The sequence below is a fragment of the Salmo salar genome, chromosome ssa15, assembly GCF_905237065.1.
Source record: "Salmo salar chromosome ssa15, Ssal_v3.1, whole genome shotgun sequence".
In the NCBI taxonomy this organism is placed as follows: domain Eukaryota; kingdom Metazoa; phylum Chordata; class Actinopteri; order Salmoniformes; family Salmonidae; genus Salmo; species Salmo salar.
In genome coordinates this window covers 4,655,411-4,673,106 of record NC_059456.1, presented here as the reverse complement: position 1 = coordinate 4,673,106, position 17,696 = coordinate 4,655,411, and the positions used below count along the sequence as shown (strand labels likewise).

The window sequence follows — 17,696 nt, the reverse complement described above, 5'->3', positions numbered from 1 at the left end:
CAGTGAATTCTAATCTCTGTGAGGTAGAATATGTCAACAGTAAAGTCTTAGAAGCGGTACAGTGAATTCTAATCTCTGTGAGGTAGAATATGTCAACAGTAAAGTCTTAGAAGCGGTACAGTGAATTCTAATCTCTGTGAGGTAGAATATTAGAAGCAGTACAGTGAATTCTAATCTTTGAGGTAGAATATGTCAACAGCTGAACAAGAACAACAGAAGTTACACATCCATAATGCATGCTTGTTGTGAATAATAAAACATTTATTCATGTCGAGGTTAGAAAATATGAGGTTAGCTCAAAACAGAAAAAGGTTAAGTTTGCGTGACAGGCTTTGTTTTCAGAGTTGATCTTGAAGGAGCTAACCGTACTCCCTCCTGAACTGAGGAGAAGTTATACTCTCTGTACACAACCTATGTCTGAAATTAACCCTTTTGTTAGTCTAATTCTATTCTTGTTGTTTTTCTTTCCCGATGCATGAAAACAAATCATTTTTGTTTCCACTCAAGTACTTTTGTTTGACTGGGCCTGTCTGGATCCAGATGGGTGGGGTTTGCACTTCTGGGACGATTCCATTACTTCTATTGAGATAGGTAAGCTCCATCAAATGCAACTGAAGTATTTGAAAGAAAACCAACGCTATTTAAACCCAGTTAGTTGATGATGTTGAAATGTGAACGGCTGTCAACTGAGGGCATACTAATAACACATTCAGTTTCCCTGAACGTCACAGATAGTTCAGCCATCAAAAACATTCAAAGTCATATAGCGTGTGGGAAAATTGAGCAAAATGACAATGAAAAATGACAAACATAGCCAAGAGTCACACAGTGCTGTACCAATGGACATCGACTTGAAAGAAGGGTGAGAAAGACAACATTCCCATCAAACATTCATTCTATAGTTTACAGTCAATGAAGTTGAGAGAATCATTAATTGCCAAGTTTGAAAAATAAATGACTGCATTTACTTGGATAAATGGTTTTGACATATGGCAGCTTTTGGCTATATGCTTCATCTATAAACTCTACCGTGCCTTAATATCAGAGACCCTATGCTTCACTCACATGGCATCTCCTGCTTCTGTGTGAATCAATGGGGACCTCTAGTGGTGAGTGTAAATTACATACAGCACATGTCACCCATCGAAGATCTCTGTGCCTTTAAAGAACATTCCAGAACGTGTTGGAAATATTCTGGTATTTAGTACAGTATCTCCTTCTTAATGAGATCTTTTTATTGATATAAGTTAGAATCATGTCATAAAATGCAAGTACAGCACACATGCAGTACATCGTTTGCTGTATCAAATACAGGGAAACACAGAGAGACAAGTGGTGTTCGACTTGTATCATTCATAATCTCCTCCACAGAGGTTTTCCAGACACTTTTCATATTCTCCATGGCTATCAGACTTCCCCATGGCTATCAGACTTCCACATAAAAAAAAAATTAAACTAGGCAAATCAGTTAAGAACAAATTCTTATTTTCAATGACAGCCTAGGAACAGTGGGTTAACTGCCTTTTTCAGGGGCAGAACAACAGTTTTTTACCTTATAAGCTCAGGGATTCGATCTTGCAACCTTTCGGTTACTAGCCCAATGCTCTAACCACTAGGTTACCTGCCACCCCATGGCTATCAGACTTCCCCATGGCTATCAGACTTCCCCATGGCTATCAGACCTCCCCATGGCTATCAGACCTCCCCATGGCTATCAGACTTCCCCATGGCTATCAGACTTCCCCATGGCTATCAGACTTCCCCATGGCTATCAGACTTCCCCATGGCTATCAGACCTCCCCATGGCTATCAGACTTCCCCATGGCTATCAGACTTCCCATGGCTATCAGACCTCCCCATGGCTATCAGACCTCCCCATGGCTATCAGACCTCCCCATGGCTATCAGACTTCCCCATGGCTATCAGACCTCCCCATGGCTATCAGACCTCCCCATGGCTATCAGACTTCCCCATGGCTATCAGACTTCCCCATGGCTATCAGACCTCCCCATGGCTATCAGACCTCCCCATGGCTATCAGACCTCCCCATGGCTATCAGACCTCCCCATGGCTATCAGACCTCCCCATGGCTATCAGACCTCCCCATGGCTATCAGACTTCCCCATGGCTATCAGACTTCCCCATGGCTATCAGACTTCCCCATGGCTATCAGACTTCCCCATGGCTATCAGACCTCTCCATGGCTATCAGACTTCCCCATGGCTATCAGACTTGTGGCTATCAGACCTCCCCATGGCTATCAGACTTCATCATGGCTATCAGACTTCATCATGGCTATCAGACTTCCCCATGGCTATCAGACTTGTGGCTATCAGACTTCATCATGGCTATCAGACTTGTGGCTATCAGACTTGTGGCTATCAGACTTGTGGCTATCAGACTTGTGGCTATCAGACTTCATCATGGCTATCAGACTTGTGGCTATCAGACTTGTGGCTATCAGACTTGTGGCTATTAGTCTAGAGAGATAGATATAAACAGAACAGAACAGTCGTCACGCAAAATCAAACACAGCACTGATTTACAATGATTCCCTACTACTAACAGCTATTCTAAAATATTCATTTAAAAGTCTGTAAGATGAGTAGATTTGGTAGGAAGAGAGTAGGGTCATGTTCATTAGGGCACTGCAACTGAAAATGACAATGAGTGTTTCTTATTGGTCCAGCTAGTCCCTCCCTTTTTCAGTATATATATGTTTTTTCAGATCAGGTGGCTAATGAACATGACCCAGTACTGTATGTTGAAATGGTAGACTGAGAGGAAGGTAGCTCAGTAAAAGTGGTAGTAGTGGTAGCGGTAGTGGTAGTGGTAGTAGCTGTAGTAGTAGTAGTAATATTAGTGTGTCGTAGTTGTAGTTGTAGTAGTAGTTGTAGTAGTAGGAATATTAGTGGGTAGTATTAGTAGTAGTAGTAGTAGTTGTAGTTGTAGTAGTTGTTGTAGTAGTAGTAGTATTAGTAGTAGGAGTAGTAATATTAGTGGGTAGTAGTAGTAGTAGTAGTATTAGTAGTCGTAGTAGTATTAGTAGTAGTATTATTATTAGTAGTAGTAGTAGCACCCGTGTGATACACAGGTATCTTCTGGCTGCAGTGTTGTGTTACTGTCGTAGTCGTCCCCTCCAAAGTGTTACATTGTTAATCGTCCCCTCCACAGATCTTCTTGAGACAGTCGCCATAGAAGTCAGATGTATCCGACTACAGACAGAAGAACACAACACCATCGTTCTGTCACACACCAGTGAGGACAAGCACACAAAACCTAACTGGGCTCCAACCAAATATATATATATAGAGAGAGAAAATAGTTAGTATGTAGTAGGAATACATTGTAATCTATGACAGGAAAAGGTGTGTACACATTTTACAATAACATTATAGACATTTAGCCGATGCTCTTATCCAGAGCGACTTACAATTGGTGTATTCATTCATCTTAAAGGGATACTTTGGGATTTTGGCAAAGAGGCCATTTATCTACTTCACACAGAGTCAGACGAACTCATGGATACCATTTTTATGTCTCTGTGTCCAGTATGAAGGAAGTTAGAGGTACTGTCAAGAGCCAATGCTAACTAGTGTTAGCGCAATGACTGGAAGTCCATGGTTATCTGCTAGCAGGGCTTCATTGTCAAAATCCCAAAGCATCCCTTTAAGACAGCTAGGTGAGACAACAACAGATCACAGTTGTAGCAAGTAGATTGTTGATCTATATCGCAGTTGACCATTGAAACCACAATCAGTATAGAGAACCTTTAATTTAATAGAGTACAATGCCTGTCGATGTCAGGATATTTAAAACAAATTATTGAACCTTTATTTAACTAGGCAAGTCAGTTAAGAAACCAATTCTTATTTACAATGACGGCCTACACCGGCCAAACCCGGACGACGCTGGGCCAATTGTGCGCCGCCTTATGGGACTCCAAATCACGGCCGGTAGTGATACAGCCTGGATTTGAATCGAGGTGTCTGTAGTGTCGCCTCAAGCACTGAGATGCAATGGACCTCACAGGAGAAATACTGTAGATATATGAGAGGTAGCAGAGTTGAGGACAACCTCAGTTTAAATTTGAACTCCAACTCTGACCATGGTACCGATAAGTTATCTAATGGCCTTTTCACAGTCTCGTGCCAAGCCAATCCGTACCAACCTGTGCTGGCTTGGGTATTTCCTTTTTAGTTTGTCCTTTTTTAGAACAGTTCCAGAGTCTAGGGTGGATGCGTAACCAGGCCAGCTCAGTACAGTTTGGTTTGCCTTGACTTGGTTCGGCTCAGTAGTGTGAAAAGACCTTATCTCTACCTGGCTTAGGGTAGGGGTTAGGGTGAGGGTTAGGGTGAGGGTGAGGGTTAGGGTGAGGGTGAGGGTGAGGGTTAGGGTAGGGGTTAGGGTGAGGGTGAGGGTTAGGGTGAGGGTTAGGGTGAGGGTGAGGGTGAGGGTTAGGGTAGGGGTTAGGGTGAGGGTGAGGGTTAGGGTTAGGGTGAGGGTGAGGCTTAGGGTTAGGGTGAGGGTTAGGGTGAGGGTGAGGCTTAGGGTAGGGGTTAGGGTGAGGATTAGGGTGAGGGTGAGGGTTAGGATGAGGGCTAGGGTGAGGGTGAGGGTGAGGGTTAGGGAAAGGGTGAGGGAAAGGGTGAAGGTTAGGGTTAGGGTGAGGGTTAGGGTGAGGCTTAGGGTAGGGGTTAGGGTGAGGGTGAGGGTGAGGGTTAGGATGAGGGCTAGGGTGAGGGTTAGGGAAAGGGTGAGGGCAAGGGTGAGGGTTAGGGTGAGGGTGAGGGTGAGCGTTAGGCTTAGGTGAGGGCTAGGGTGAGGGTTAGGGTGAGGGTGAGCGTTAGGCTTAGGTGAGGCCTAGGGTGAGGGTTAGGGTTAGGGTGAGGGTGAGGATTAGGGTGAGGGTGAGGGTTAGGATGAGGGCTAGGGTGAGGGTGAGGGTTAAGGAAAGGGTGAGGGCAAGGGTGAAGGTTAGGGTTAGGGTGAGGGTGAGGGTGAGGCTTAGGGTAGGGGTTAGGGTGAGGGTGAGGGCGAGGGTAAGGGTGAGGGTTAGGGTAGGGGTTAGGGTGAGGGTGAGGGTTAGGGTGAGGCTTAGGGTAGGGGTTAGGGTGAGGGTGAGGGTGAGGGTTAGGATGAGTGCTAGGGTGAGGGTGAGGGTTAGGATGAGGGCTAGGGTGAGGGTGAGGGTTAGGGAAAGGGTGAGGGCAAGGGTGAGGGTTAGGGTGAGGGTGAGGGTGAGCGTTAGGCTTAGGTGAGGGCTAGGGTGAGGGTTAGGGTGAGGGTGAGCGTTAGGCTTAGGTGAGGCCTAGGGTGAGGGTTAGGGTTAGGGTTAGAGGGTGTAGTCTCACCTCGATGGCAGAGTGCAGAGAATAGCTATAAAGCTTCTTGAACTCTGCTCTGATGTCCAGCATGTCTATCTCTGACCGGCTGACCATGATACGGTTTAGGATGCACTCATCCGTTCCTCCGCCCTGAGGGAGACAGTGACCATATTAAAAATAAAGTAAATAACATTTAAATGTAAGATTCTGACAGTGACATAACTACTGAAACTCTACCATGGAATCATTTCCTAACATGCAGTGACTATCACACAACAATGTGCTCATTGTATTTAACATGAACATATACTGTCTGTACCTTCATGCCTTGATGCAGGCGTTCAGCAAGGTATGCTGGGACATTCTTCACACATTTCACTAGAGGAGAGAAGCAGCATCATAACTGGTGGTGTTTACATATGGGTAGGGTTATATATGGGTTCGGGTTAGGGTTATATATGGGTTGTATATGGGTTAGGGTTATACATGGGTTATATATGAGTTAGAGTTATATATGGGTTAGTGTTATACATGGGTTATATATGGGTTAGGGATATATATGGGTTAGGGTTTGTCATGACGTTGGCCTGTGGGTAAGGTTTATGACCCCCCCCCCCATAAATACCTTTCTCCCTTCCCTTCTCTGACCCTACTGAAGGACTGCTGTCCTGAAGGACTGCTGTCCTGTTAAATATAGAGAGTCTGGGAACATCAAACAAATGGGGAAAGGAACCATATTTTGGTAATAAAACCAGTTGGAAATATGCTTTGGAACGTAATGAGTATGGATGTCAGTTCAGTTGTTATCTGAGACATTATGACTGATGACAGGACGACATAAACTGTACCTGGGAAAGTATCCACCCTCTAGTTATCAGAGTCACATGGAATTGTTATGCAATTGAAATGTTTGATATTGAAATTGTTTGTTAGGAGATGAAATGTAATTTTAGCTTCCAAATGAGAGATTTGGGTTTTCATAAGGAAAGTGCCCTGCTTGATCAGTGGCCCACCCCTGTGAAGAGGAGGGGTTATAAACGATGAAACACATCCTTCCCCCTCTCCACTATATAAGCCTTTGACGAAAAGATAACCAGGTGGTTCCAGTACGGGAGGTCTGCAGCCTCTACGTTAGAAGGACACACATGTCAAGGACAGAACTAAGCCAACCTCGGCGTGAGCTATGGTATGAACTGGTATGAACTTTGAGCTTATTCACTACAGAAGTGATACTTCCTAGCCGTTGAGTTAGCAGCGGCCGCTGTCGACGTGGGCTAGGAAAGGACGGACGACGGATCCAGTCTAACAGACGGACGAAGATACCACCACGTATCCAATTCACCACCAGAGACATTCTTCCAAGTACAGGGAGATCTGTTGGCCAACCCGGCCAGCATCTACGACCAATCTACCGAAGCGCAGCTCAGAGTAAATATTTATTGCATTTTCCTTTTCCAAATGGGCGGTAATTTAGAATGCATAAGATAATGTATTTACGATAGCATAGCTGCTGTTTCTGTGTTCCTAAATCTTCCCGCTCTTTCATTCAAGCCCAACCCCCTTTCCTTTGTGTAACCAGCTTTCATACAGGTTCCGTTCACCAGGGGTGAATTCTGTATGACATCATTGTATTCTGTGTATTTGTAATTCTGTGTGATTAGTTAGGTATTTAGTAAATAAATAATTAAACCCAATTTTGTATTGCTGATTCAACTTGTTAGCCAGGGTTCGTGAAGATAACCAAGAATTTACAACTTTCATTATGAGACTGAAAATAAGATAAGGGTTAGTATTGACTGCTATCGATGTAAAATATTACTAAGTATTTTAAGAGTTTATTCGGAAGATAACAGCTCTATAAACGTTCTTCCGTGGTGCCCCGACTTTCTAGTTAATTACATTTACATGATTAGCTTAATCAGGTAATATTAATTACAGAGAAAGAATTTTATAGGTTAGCATGTCATATCACTTAATCCTGCATAGCCAAAGACACGACAGGTTATATATGGGTTAGGGTTATATATGGGTTAGGGTTAGTGTTATATATGGGTTAGGGTTAGGGTTATATATGGGTTGTATATGGGTTAGGGTTAGGGTTATACATGGTTTATATATGGGTTAGGGTTATATATGGGTTAGGGTTGTATATGGGTTATATATGGGTTATATATAGATTAGAGTTATATATGGGTTAGGGTTAGGGTTATATATGGTTTATATATGGGTTAGGGTTATATATGGGTTAGGGTTGTATATGGGTTATATATGGGTTATATATAGATTAGAGTTATATATGGGTTAGGGTTAGGGTTATATATGGGTTAGGGTTATATATGGGTTAGGGTAAGGGCTATATATGGTTTAGGGTTATATATGGGTTAGGGTTAGGGTTATATATGGGTTAGGGTCAGATATGGGTTAGGGTTATTTAAGGGTTAGGGTTATATATGGGTTAGGGTTATATATGGGTAAGGGTTATATATGGGTTAGGGTTATATATGGGTTAGGGTCAGATATGGGTTAGGGTTAGGGTTATTTAAGGGTTAGGGTTATATATGGGTAAGGGTTATATATGGGTTAGGTTATTTAAGGGTTAGGGTTAGGGTTATATATGGGTTAGGGTTATATATGGGTAAGGGTTATATATGGGTAAGGGTTATATATGGGTAAGGGTTATATATGGGTTAGGGTCAGATATGGGTTAGGGTTAGGGTTATTTAAGGGTTAGGGTTATATATGGGTAAGGGTTATATATGGTTAGGGTTATTTAAGGGTTAGGGTTAGGGTTATATATGGGTTAGGGTTATATATGGGTAAGGGTTATATATGGGTAAGGGTTATATATGGCTAAGGGTTATTTAAGGGTTAGGGTTAGGGTTATATATGGGTTAGGGTTATATATGGGTAAGGGTTATATATGGGTAAGGGTTATATATGGGTAAGGGTTACTGGAGGTGGTTAACATTAAAACATGATCAGTACATGCATGGCACAAGAACTGTTATAGGTCTATTTCTATTTTGCCCTGTTTATCAAAGTGTTGGAAACACTTGTCAATAATCAACTGACTGGCTTTCTTGATGCCTATAGTATTCTCTCTGGTATGCAATCTGGTTTCCTCTCAGGTTATGGATGTGTCACTGCAACCTAAAGGTCCTCAATGATGTCACCATTGCCCTTGATTCTAAGCAATGTTGTGCTGCTATTTTTATAGACTTGGCCAAAGCTTTTGATACGGTAGACCATTCTATTCTTGTGGGCCGGCTAAGGAGTATTGGTGTCTCTGAGGGGTCTTTCGCCTGGTTTGCTAACTACCTCTCTCAAAGAGCGCAGTGTACAAAGTCAGAAAATCTGCTGTCTCAGCCACTGCCTGTCACCAAGGGAGTACCCCAAGGCTCAATCCTGGGCCCCACGCTCTTCTCAATTTACATCAACAACATAGCTCACGCAGTAGGAAGCTCTCTCATCCATTTATATGCAGATGATACAGTCTTATACTCAGCTGGCCCCTCCCTGGATTTTGTGTTAAATGCTCTACAAAAAAGCTTTCTTAGAGTCCAACAAGTTCTCTCTACCCTTAACCTTGTTCTGAACACCTCCAAAACAAAGGTTATGTGATTTGGTAAGAACAATGCCCCTCTCCCCACAGGTGTGATCACTACTTCTGAGGGTTTAGAGCTTGAGGTAGTCACCTCATACAAGTACTTGGGAGTATGGCTAGACAGTACACTGTCCTTTTCTCAGCACATATCAAAGCTGCAGGCTAAAGTTAAATCTAGACTTGGTTTCCTCTATCGTAATCGCTCCTCTTTCACCCCAGCTGCCAAACTAACCCTGACTCAGATGACCATCCTACCCATGCTAGATTACGGAGACGTAATTTATAGATCGGCAGGTAAGGGTGCTCTCGAGTATCTAGATGTTTTTTACCATTCGGCCATCAGATTTACCACCAATGCTCCTTATAGGACACATCACTACACTCTATACTCCTCTGTAAACTGGTCATCTCTGTATTCCTGTTGCAAAACCCACTGGTTGATGCTTATTTATAAAACCCTCTTAAGCCTCACTCCCCCCTATCTGAGATATCTACTGCAGCCCTCATCCTCCACATACAACACCCGTTCTGCCAGTCACATTCTGTTAAAGATCCCCGAAGCACACACATCCCTGGGTCGCTCCTCTTTTCAGTTCGCTGCAGCTAGTGACTGGAACGAGCTGCAACAAACACTCAAACTGGACAGTTTTATCTCCATTTCTTCATTCAAAGACTCATTCATGGACACTCTTACTGACAGTTGTGGCTGCTTTGCGTGATGTATTGTTGTCTCTACCTTCTTGCCCTTTGTGCTGTTGTCTGTGCCCAATAATGTTTGTACCATGTTTTGTGCTGCTACCATGTTGTGTTGCTGCCATGTTGTGTTGCTGCCATGTTGTTGTCATGTTGTTGTTGCTTCCATGCAGTGTTGTCATGTGTTGCTGCCATGCTATGCTGTTGTCTTAGGTCTCTCTTTATGTAGTGTTGTCTCTCTTGTCGTGATGTGTGTTTAGTCCTATGTTTATATACCTTTTTTTTAATCCCAGCCCCCGTCCCCGCAGGAAGCCTTTTGCCTTTTGGTAGGCCGTCATTGTAAATAAGAATTTGTTCTTAACTGACTTGCCTAGTTAAATAAAGGTTAAATAAAATAATGAATAAAAGAAAATACATAAGAACAAAGCTATGATTGAGCAGTAGTTTACCAATGGCCCCCAGTAGAATACAGCTGTGATTGAGCAGTAGTTTACCAATGGCCCCCAGTAGAATACAGCTGTGATTGAGCAGTAGTTCACCGATGGCCCCCAGTAGAATACAGCTGTGATTGAGCAGTAGTTCACCGATGGCCCCCAGTAGAATACAGCTGTGATTGAGCAGTAGTTTACCAATGGCCCCCAGTAGAATACAGCTGTGATTGAGCAGTAGTTTACCAATGGCCCCCAGTAGAATACAGCTGTGATTGAGCAGTAGTTTACCGATGGCCCCCAGTAGAATACAGCTGTGATTGAGCAGTAGTTCACCGATGGCCCCCAGTAGAATACAGCTGTGATTGAGCAGTAGTTTACCGATGGCCCCCAGTAGAATACAGCTGTGATTGAGCAGTAGTTTACCGATGGCCACTAGGAGCTCCTCTAGTTCCCCAGACATCTCTCCCTCGATGCTCTCCTGCAGACTCTTCCCGCTGATGGTCTTGTATTCCACCAGAGCTACACAAAAACATGACATCACAAGTCAGATATAAGGCATCTAACAACAACAACAACAATGTTGTGCATTAGGTCAGTTATCTTTACTTTGTCTGAGTTGAGGTATGCTTCTCTGACACAGGATGTCGATGAACTTGGACTCATCTGTCCCCCACTTCTTCTCTCCCGCGGTGTAAAGAGTCTGACGGAGGGAATAAAGAAATATTTGTTGTAGATGTGTTTCACAGAGATGGAAATGATATTATAAATGTTGTTATAAATATTGTTATGAATGGTGTTATAAATGTTGCTATAAATGTTATTATAAATGTTGTTATAAATGTTGTTATGAATGTTGTTATAAATGTTGCTATAAATGTTATTAAAAATGTTATTATAAATATTGTTATAAATGTTGTTATAAATATTTTTATAAATATTGTTATAAATTGTGTTATAAATGGTATTATAAATGTTGTTATAAATGGTGTTATGAATGGTGTTATAAATGGTGTTATAAATGTTATTATAAATGGTGTTATAAATGGTGTTATAAATGGTGTTGTAAATGGTATTATAAATGGTGTTATAAATGTTGTTATAAATGGTGTTATAAATTGTGGTATAAATGGGGTTATAAATGGTGTTATAAATGGGGTTATAAATGGTGTTATAAATGGTGTTATAAATGGGGTTATAAATGGTGTTATAAATGGTAAGGGTTACTGGAGGTGGTTAACATTAAAACATGATCAGTACAAGCATGGCACAAGAACTGTTATAGGCCTATTTCTATTTTGCCCTGTTTATCAGTGTTGTAAAAACTTGTCAAATGGTGTTATAAATGTTATTACAAATGTTTTTATAAATACTATTACAAATGGTTTCATAAATGGTGTTATAAATGTTATTATGAATGGTATTATAAATGGTGTTATAAATGGTGTTATTGATATTATTATAAATGGTGTTATAAATATTGTTATAAATGTTGTTATAAATGGTGTTAAAAATGGTATTATAGATGGTGTTATAAATGGTATTATAAATGGTGTTATAAATGGTATTATAAATGGTCTTGTAAATGTTGTTATAAATGGTGTTATAAATGGTATTATAGATGGTGTTATAGATGGTGTTATAAATGGTATTATAAATGGTGTTATAAATGGTGTTATAAATATTATTATAAATGTTGTTATAAATGTTGTAATAAATGGTGTTATAAACGGTATTCTAAATGGTGTCATAAATGTTGTTATAAATGTTGTTATAAATGTTGTTATAAATGTTGTTATAAATGTTATTATAAATGTTATTATACATGTTATTATAAATGTTGTTATGTTATTATAAATGTTGTTATAAATGTTGTTATAAATGTTGTTATAAATGTTATTATAAATGCTGTTATAAATGTTATTATGAATGTTATTATACATGTTATTATAAATGTTATGTTGTTATAAATGTTGTTATAAATGTTGTTATAAATGTTATTATGAATGTTATTATACATGTTATTATAAATGTTGTTATGTTATTATAAATGTTGTTATAAATGTTGTTATAAATGTTATTATACATACTGTTATAAATGTTATTATACATGTTATTATAAATGTTATTATACTTGCTATTATACGTCATTATAAATGTTTTTACACATACTGCTATAAATGTTATTATAAATGTTATTCTACGTTATTATAAATGTTATTATAAATGTTATTATACATGTTTTTATAAATGTTATTATACATGTTTTTATAAATGTTATTATACATTTTATTATAAATGTTATTATACATGTTTTTATTAATGTTATTATACATGTTATTATAAATGTTATTATAAATGGTATTATACAAGTTGTTATACATGTTGTTATAAATGTTGTTATTAATGTTGTCATAAATGTTGTTATAAATGTTGTTATAAATGTTGCACCCTAATAACTGTGTTATAACACCTGAGAAACATCAACTCACAGCACCTTAGCATCCTCTTTGGCCTTGGCTGCATCCACATGTGTGTTTTCATCCCGCTTGCCCTTAGTTTAAAGACAAACCATATTGAGAGATTTATAACAGGCCCATTCTATAGACAACAACAGCAACTACAGATCCTATGTTTTGATTGGGCTCACAATACCTCGGCCAGAATGAGAATAGCTTTAGCAAATTCTCCAGAAATCTCGTTCTTCAGGTCCAAGGTCAACTTCTTCTCAGTTTCTATGAGAGAAAAGCTGTTGCAATGTAAACCTGTCTCCGTGTCAACTATCAAATGGTCTTAGCATCTGATGATGTCATCGTCTTAGCGTCTGATGATGTCATCTCTGTCTAGTTACTGAACTGATTGGTTGAAACACAGAACTGAGCCTAGCAATGGTTATACTGATCATTTCTTACCTTTTAAATAGGCATCAGAAATCTCTTTCATTTGTTTGTTGGATCTTGTGGCAAAGATTTCTATCAAGGCACTGTCATTAGTCCCAATTCCCTGCGACACATTATTCTGCTGTTAGTGTTGAGTACAAATGAAGTTAAATCAAGAAATGATTTGTTTAGGGAGGCAAGAAAAACAAAATTATGAAGCTAGCTCACCTTCATGGCCTTGTGGAATTCCTGGCTGTCATAGATGGCAGGGGGTGTGACCAGCGCGACCAGCAGGTCCTCAAAGTGACTATGGGTGTCCCCTTCTAAGTCCTCCACCAGAGTCTACAGGAAGACAGGTGATCACACACACACACAGAGACAGAGACAGAGACAGAGACAGAAGACAGACAGACAGACAGACAGACAGACAGACAGACAGACAGACAGACAGACAGACAGACAGACAGACAGACAGACAGACAGACAGACAGACAGACAGACAGACAGACAGACAGACAGACAGACAGACAGACAGACAGACAGACAGACAGACAGACAGACAGACAGACAGAGAGACAGAGAGAGAGAGAGAGAGACAGAGAGACAGAGAGACAGAGAGTGATGACCCTGATAGAAAGAGTTGAGTTCTTACCTTGCCAGTGGCATCTTCTTGGTAAGCTTTACAGATGAGCTGACGTTGAACATTACTCCTCTGAGTTAGAATATCTATTAAGGTCTTCTCGTTTGTACCTGCAGACAAATCCAACAAGGCTGGTTGGCTATACAATAGAACTGATCTAAACCGCAAAGAATTAGGGAGAATTAACAAGTACTGAAACAGGCCAGTATTTGAGAAATATAAAACAGGCCAGTATTTGAGAAATATAAAACAGGCCAGTATTTGAGAGATCTAAAACAGGCCAGTATTTGAGAAATATAAAACAGGCCAGTATTTGAGAGATCTAAAACAGGCCAGTATTTGAACCCATGTCTGTTCTAGAAGGGACCAGTATTTGAGCCCAGGTCTGTTCTAGAAGGGACCACTATTTGAACCCAGGTCTGTTCTAGAAGGGACCAGTATTAGAACCCAGGTCTGTTCTAGAAGGGGCCAGTATTTGAACCCATGTCTGTTCTAGAAGGGACCAGTATTAGAACCCAGGTCTGTTCTAGAAGGGGCCAGTATTTGAACCCAGGTCTGTTCTAGAAGGGACCAGTATTTGAACCCAGGTCTGTTCTAGAAGGGACCAGTATTTGAACCCAGGTCTGTTCTAGAAGGGACCAGTATTTGAACCCAGGTCTGTTCTAGAAGGGACCAGTATTTGAACCCAGGTCTGTTCTAGAAGGGGACAGTATTTGAACCCAGGTCTGTTCAAGAAGGGGCCAGTATTTGAACCCAGGTCTGTTCTAGAAGGGACCAGTATTTGAACCCAGGTCTGTTCTAGAAGGGACCAGTATTTGAACCCATGTCTGTTCTAGAAGGGACCAGTATTTGAACCCATGTCTGTTCTAGAAGGGACCAGTATTTGAACCCATGTCTGTTCTAGAAGGGGCCAGTATTTGAACCCAGGTCTGTTCTAGAAGGGACCAGTATTTGAACCCAGGTCTGTTCTAGAAGGGACCAGTATTTGAACCCATGTCTGTTCTAGAAGGGACCAGTATTTGAACCCATGTCTGTTCTAGAAGGGACCAGTATTTGAACCCATGTCTGTTCTAGAAGGGGCCAGTATTTGAACCCAGGTCTGTTCTAGAAGGGACCAGTATTTGATCCCAGGTCTGTTCTAGAAGGGACCAGTATTTGAACCCAGGTCTGTTCTAGAAGGGACCAGTATTTGAACCCATGTCTGTTCTAGAAGGGACCAGTATTTGAACCCAGGTCTGTTCTAGAAGGGGCCAGTATTTGAACCCAGGCCTGTTCTAGAAGGGACCAGTATTTGAACCCATGTCTGTTCTAGAAGGGACCCGTATTTGAACCCATGTCTGTTCTAGAAGGGACCAGTATTTGAACCCAGGTCTGTTCTAGAAGGGGCCAGTATTTGAACCCAGGTCTGTTCTAGAAGGGACCAGTATTTGAACCCATGTCTGTTCTAGAAGGGACCAGTATTTGAACCCATGTCTGTTCTAGAAGGGGCCAGTATTTGAACCCAGGTCTGTTCTAGAAGGGACCAGTATTTGAACCCAGGTCTGTTCTAGAAGGGGCCAGTATTTGAACCCATGTCGGTTCTAGAAGGGGCCAGTATTTGAACCCAGGTCTGTTCTAGAAGGGACCAGTATTTGAACCCATGTCTGTTCTAGAAGGGACCAGTATTTGAACCCATGTCTGTTCTAGAAGGGGCCAGTATTTGAACCCAGGTCTGTTCTAGAAGGGACCAGTATTTGAACCCAGGTCTGTTCTAGAAGGGGCCAGTATTTGAACCCAGGTCTGTTCTAGAAGGGACCAGTATTTGAACCCAGGTCTGTTCTAGAAGGGGCCAGTATTTGAACCCATGTCGGTTCTAGAAGGGGCCAGTATTTGAACCCAGGTCTGTTCTAGAAGGGACCAGTATTTGAACCCAGGTCTGTTCTAGAAGGGGCCAGTATTTGAACCCAGGTCTGTTCTAGAAGGGACCAGTATTTGAACCCAGGTCTGTTCTAGAAGGGGCCAGTATTTGAACCCAGGTCTGTTCTAGAAGGGGCCAATATTCTTTACCTAGTCCCTTTATGGCCATTCTGAGAGCAACAGCGTCATCCTTTGCGTTGAAATCTGCCTTGGGCTTGATGCTCCCTCTCTCCCCTGTCTGCACACAAAATAAACCGGTTTATATTAATATTTCACAAATGAAAACAGTGTCACATTCGACTTCTATCAATATCAGAACTGGTAAACGCTGCATTAGGTTGGGGAGTCCATGAGACCTTCCAAGTCATTCAATAGTACAGAGATACAGACACACAGCCAGTGAGTCACAGGTTTGTGCTATTGTTCGCTTAAGGGGTTTTTATGCCTATTAAAACTGAGGTGGCCTAGCCCTCGACTACTATCTATTTGTACATTCAAAATATACACAGAGTGTACAAAACATTAAGATCACCTTCCTAATACTGAGTTGCACCCCTTTTTGCCCTCAGAACAGCCTCAGTGTCAAAAGAATTCCACAGGGATGTTGGCCCATGTCGACTCCAATGCTCCTCAGTTGTGTCAAGTTGGCTGGATGTCCTTTGGGTGGTGGACCATTCTTCATAAACACAGGAAACTGTTGAGCGTGAAAAGCCCGACAGTGTTGCAGTTTTTGACACACTCAATCTGGTGCGTCTGGCACCTACTTCCCAGTTCAAAGGCACTTCAATATTTTGTCTTGCCCTTTTACCCTCAGAATGGCATACATACGCAATCCATGTCTCAATTGTCTCAAGGCTTAAAAACCCTTCTTTAACCTGTCTCCTTCCCTTCATCTACACTGATTGAAGTGGATTTAACAGGTGACATCAATAAGGCATCACAGCTTTCACCTGGATTCACCTGGTCAGTCTATGTCATGGAAAGAGCAGGTGTTCTTAATGTTTTGTACACTCAGTGTAGAAAATGTTTGTTTTATGCTTTATACAAAGTTATCTTAAAAATGATCTGAAGGTATTCATGTGAATTGCCTATTTTATATCAACGCATGCATCATACACCACTAGTGATCTTACCCATAAAGTTGCCATTTCAATGGTGATGTGGACCGGGGATATCCGTGTCTGGTGAGATAAAGATATTCTTATGAAATTGGCCACTTCTCTTACCATATTACTGTTTTAAAAAGTGATAGATCACAGTAGCCTAAAACACCAAAAGTTAATGAGATAAAATACAATAGAATAGAATAAAATACAATAGAATAAAATACAACAGAATACAATAAAATACAATAGAATAAAATACAATAGAATACAATAAAATACAATAGAATACAATAAAATGCAATAGAATACAATAAAATACAGTAAATTACAATAAAATACAATAGAATAAATTTGAATTCGTCAGAGCAATGACAAAAGGATTGGAGATCAAAAACTGTATTCAGCAGTCGAGTCGATCTCAGCGTCAGGTACAGGCAAGATCAATCACATCACATTTTCATAGAACAGCGAGGAAAATCACTTCTAACGCATGTCAATACACAACATTCGTCTACAGTACATCCTATTCATAAAACAAAACAATCTCGCAAAAATAAATATACTCTAGTGATTCTTACCTGAAGTTTAGCTACCACTCAACACAATAGGCGACAGCAGCAATCCTTCACGTATTCCCACGCAGTACCACACCTTTACCTGAGCTGAGGTGTAACCTCCCTGTGCTTCCCATTGAGGAAATGATGTCATCCCCTGGAGAACAAAAGATGACCTGTTGAACAGGCCCACGTTTGGTACATTCCATAGACTACTGCACTTCTCTATCAAGTATGACTTTGCTGATTCACTTTTGATAGAATCCTCAAAATGCTGATTTAAAATGTTGAATAGTATTGGTACCATGTCAGAAGTGCAATTCTAGAACACTGTTACCCTGTTTATTATTCTAGAACACTGTTACCCTGTTTATTAATCTAGAACACTGTTACCCTGTCTATTAATCTAGAACACTGTTACCCTGTTTATTAATCTAGAACACTGTTACCCTGTATATTAATCTAGAACACTGATACACAGTACCTGCTGGGCACAGACATCAGTTCAATGTCTAGTGTGTCACGTCCTGACCAGTAAAAGAGGTTATTTGTTATTGTAGTTTGGTCAG

At 40.8% G+C, this 17,696-nt stretch overlaps 1 protein-coding gene across 5 annotated transcripts; it reads right to left on the bottom strand.

The window, feature by feature from the left end:
- Positions 1-240: 240 nt before the first annotated feature.
- LOC106570892 (annexin A3) lies at positions 241-17,283 on the bottom strand. Of its 5 annotated transcripts, none has more exons than XR_006759112.1 (14): positions 17,152-17,283; positions 16,601-16,648; positions 15,618-15,705; positions 13,584-13,681; positions 13,160-13,273; positions 12,965-13,055; positions 12,708-12,787; positions 12,550-12,606; positions 10,662-10,755; positions 10,479-10,574; positions 5,647-5,705; positions 5,355-5,477; positions 2,324-3,215; positions 241-2,247 (listed from the first exon to the last, which is right to left on the bottom strand). XR_006759112.1 is itself a non-coding variant. In XM_014143459.2 (13 exons), exons 2-13 carry the CDS (start codon positions 16,613-16,615, stop codon positions 3,156-3,158), a joined length of 975 nt encoding a protein of 324 aa, XP_013998934.1. In that variant the 5' UTR covers positions 16,616-16,648; positions 17,152-17,283; the 3' UTR covers positions 241-3,155. The 5 variants fall into 5 exon arrangements, 1 of the variants encoding a protein (XP_013998934.1); XR_006759111.1 differs by having other exon boundaries at positions 2,358-3,215; XR_006759113.1 differs by having other exon boundaries at positions 241-2,004; positions 2,358-3,215.
- Positions 17,284-17,696: the final 413 nt, after the last annotated feature.

Excerpts from the sequence above, each read along its gene's own strand:
- LOC106570892 (XM_014143459.2), bottom strand. Across the intron at positions 12,788-12,964 it reads TTCTGATGCCTATTTAAAAG|AAACTGAGAAGAAGTTGACC; the intron begins GTAAGAAATGAT and ends TTTCTCTCATAG. Across the intron at positions 12,607-12,707 it reads CTATTCTCATTCTGGCCGAG|GGCAAGCGGGATGAAAACAC; the intron begins GTATTGTGAGCC and ends CTTTAAACTAAG.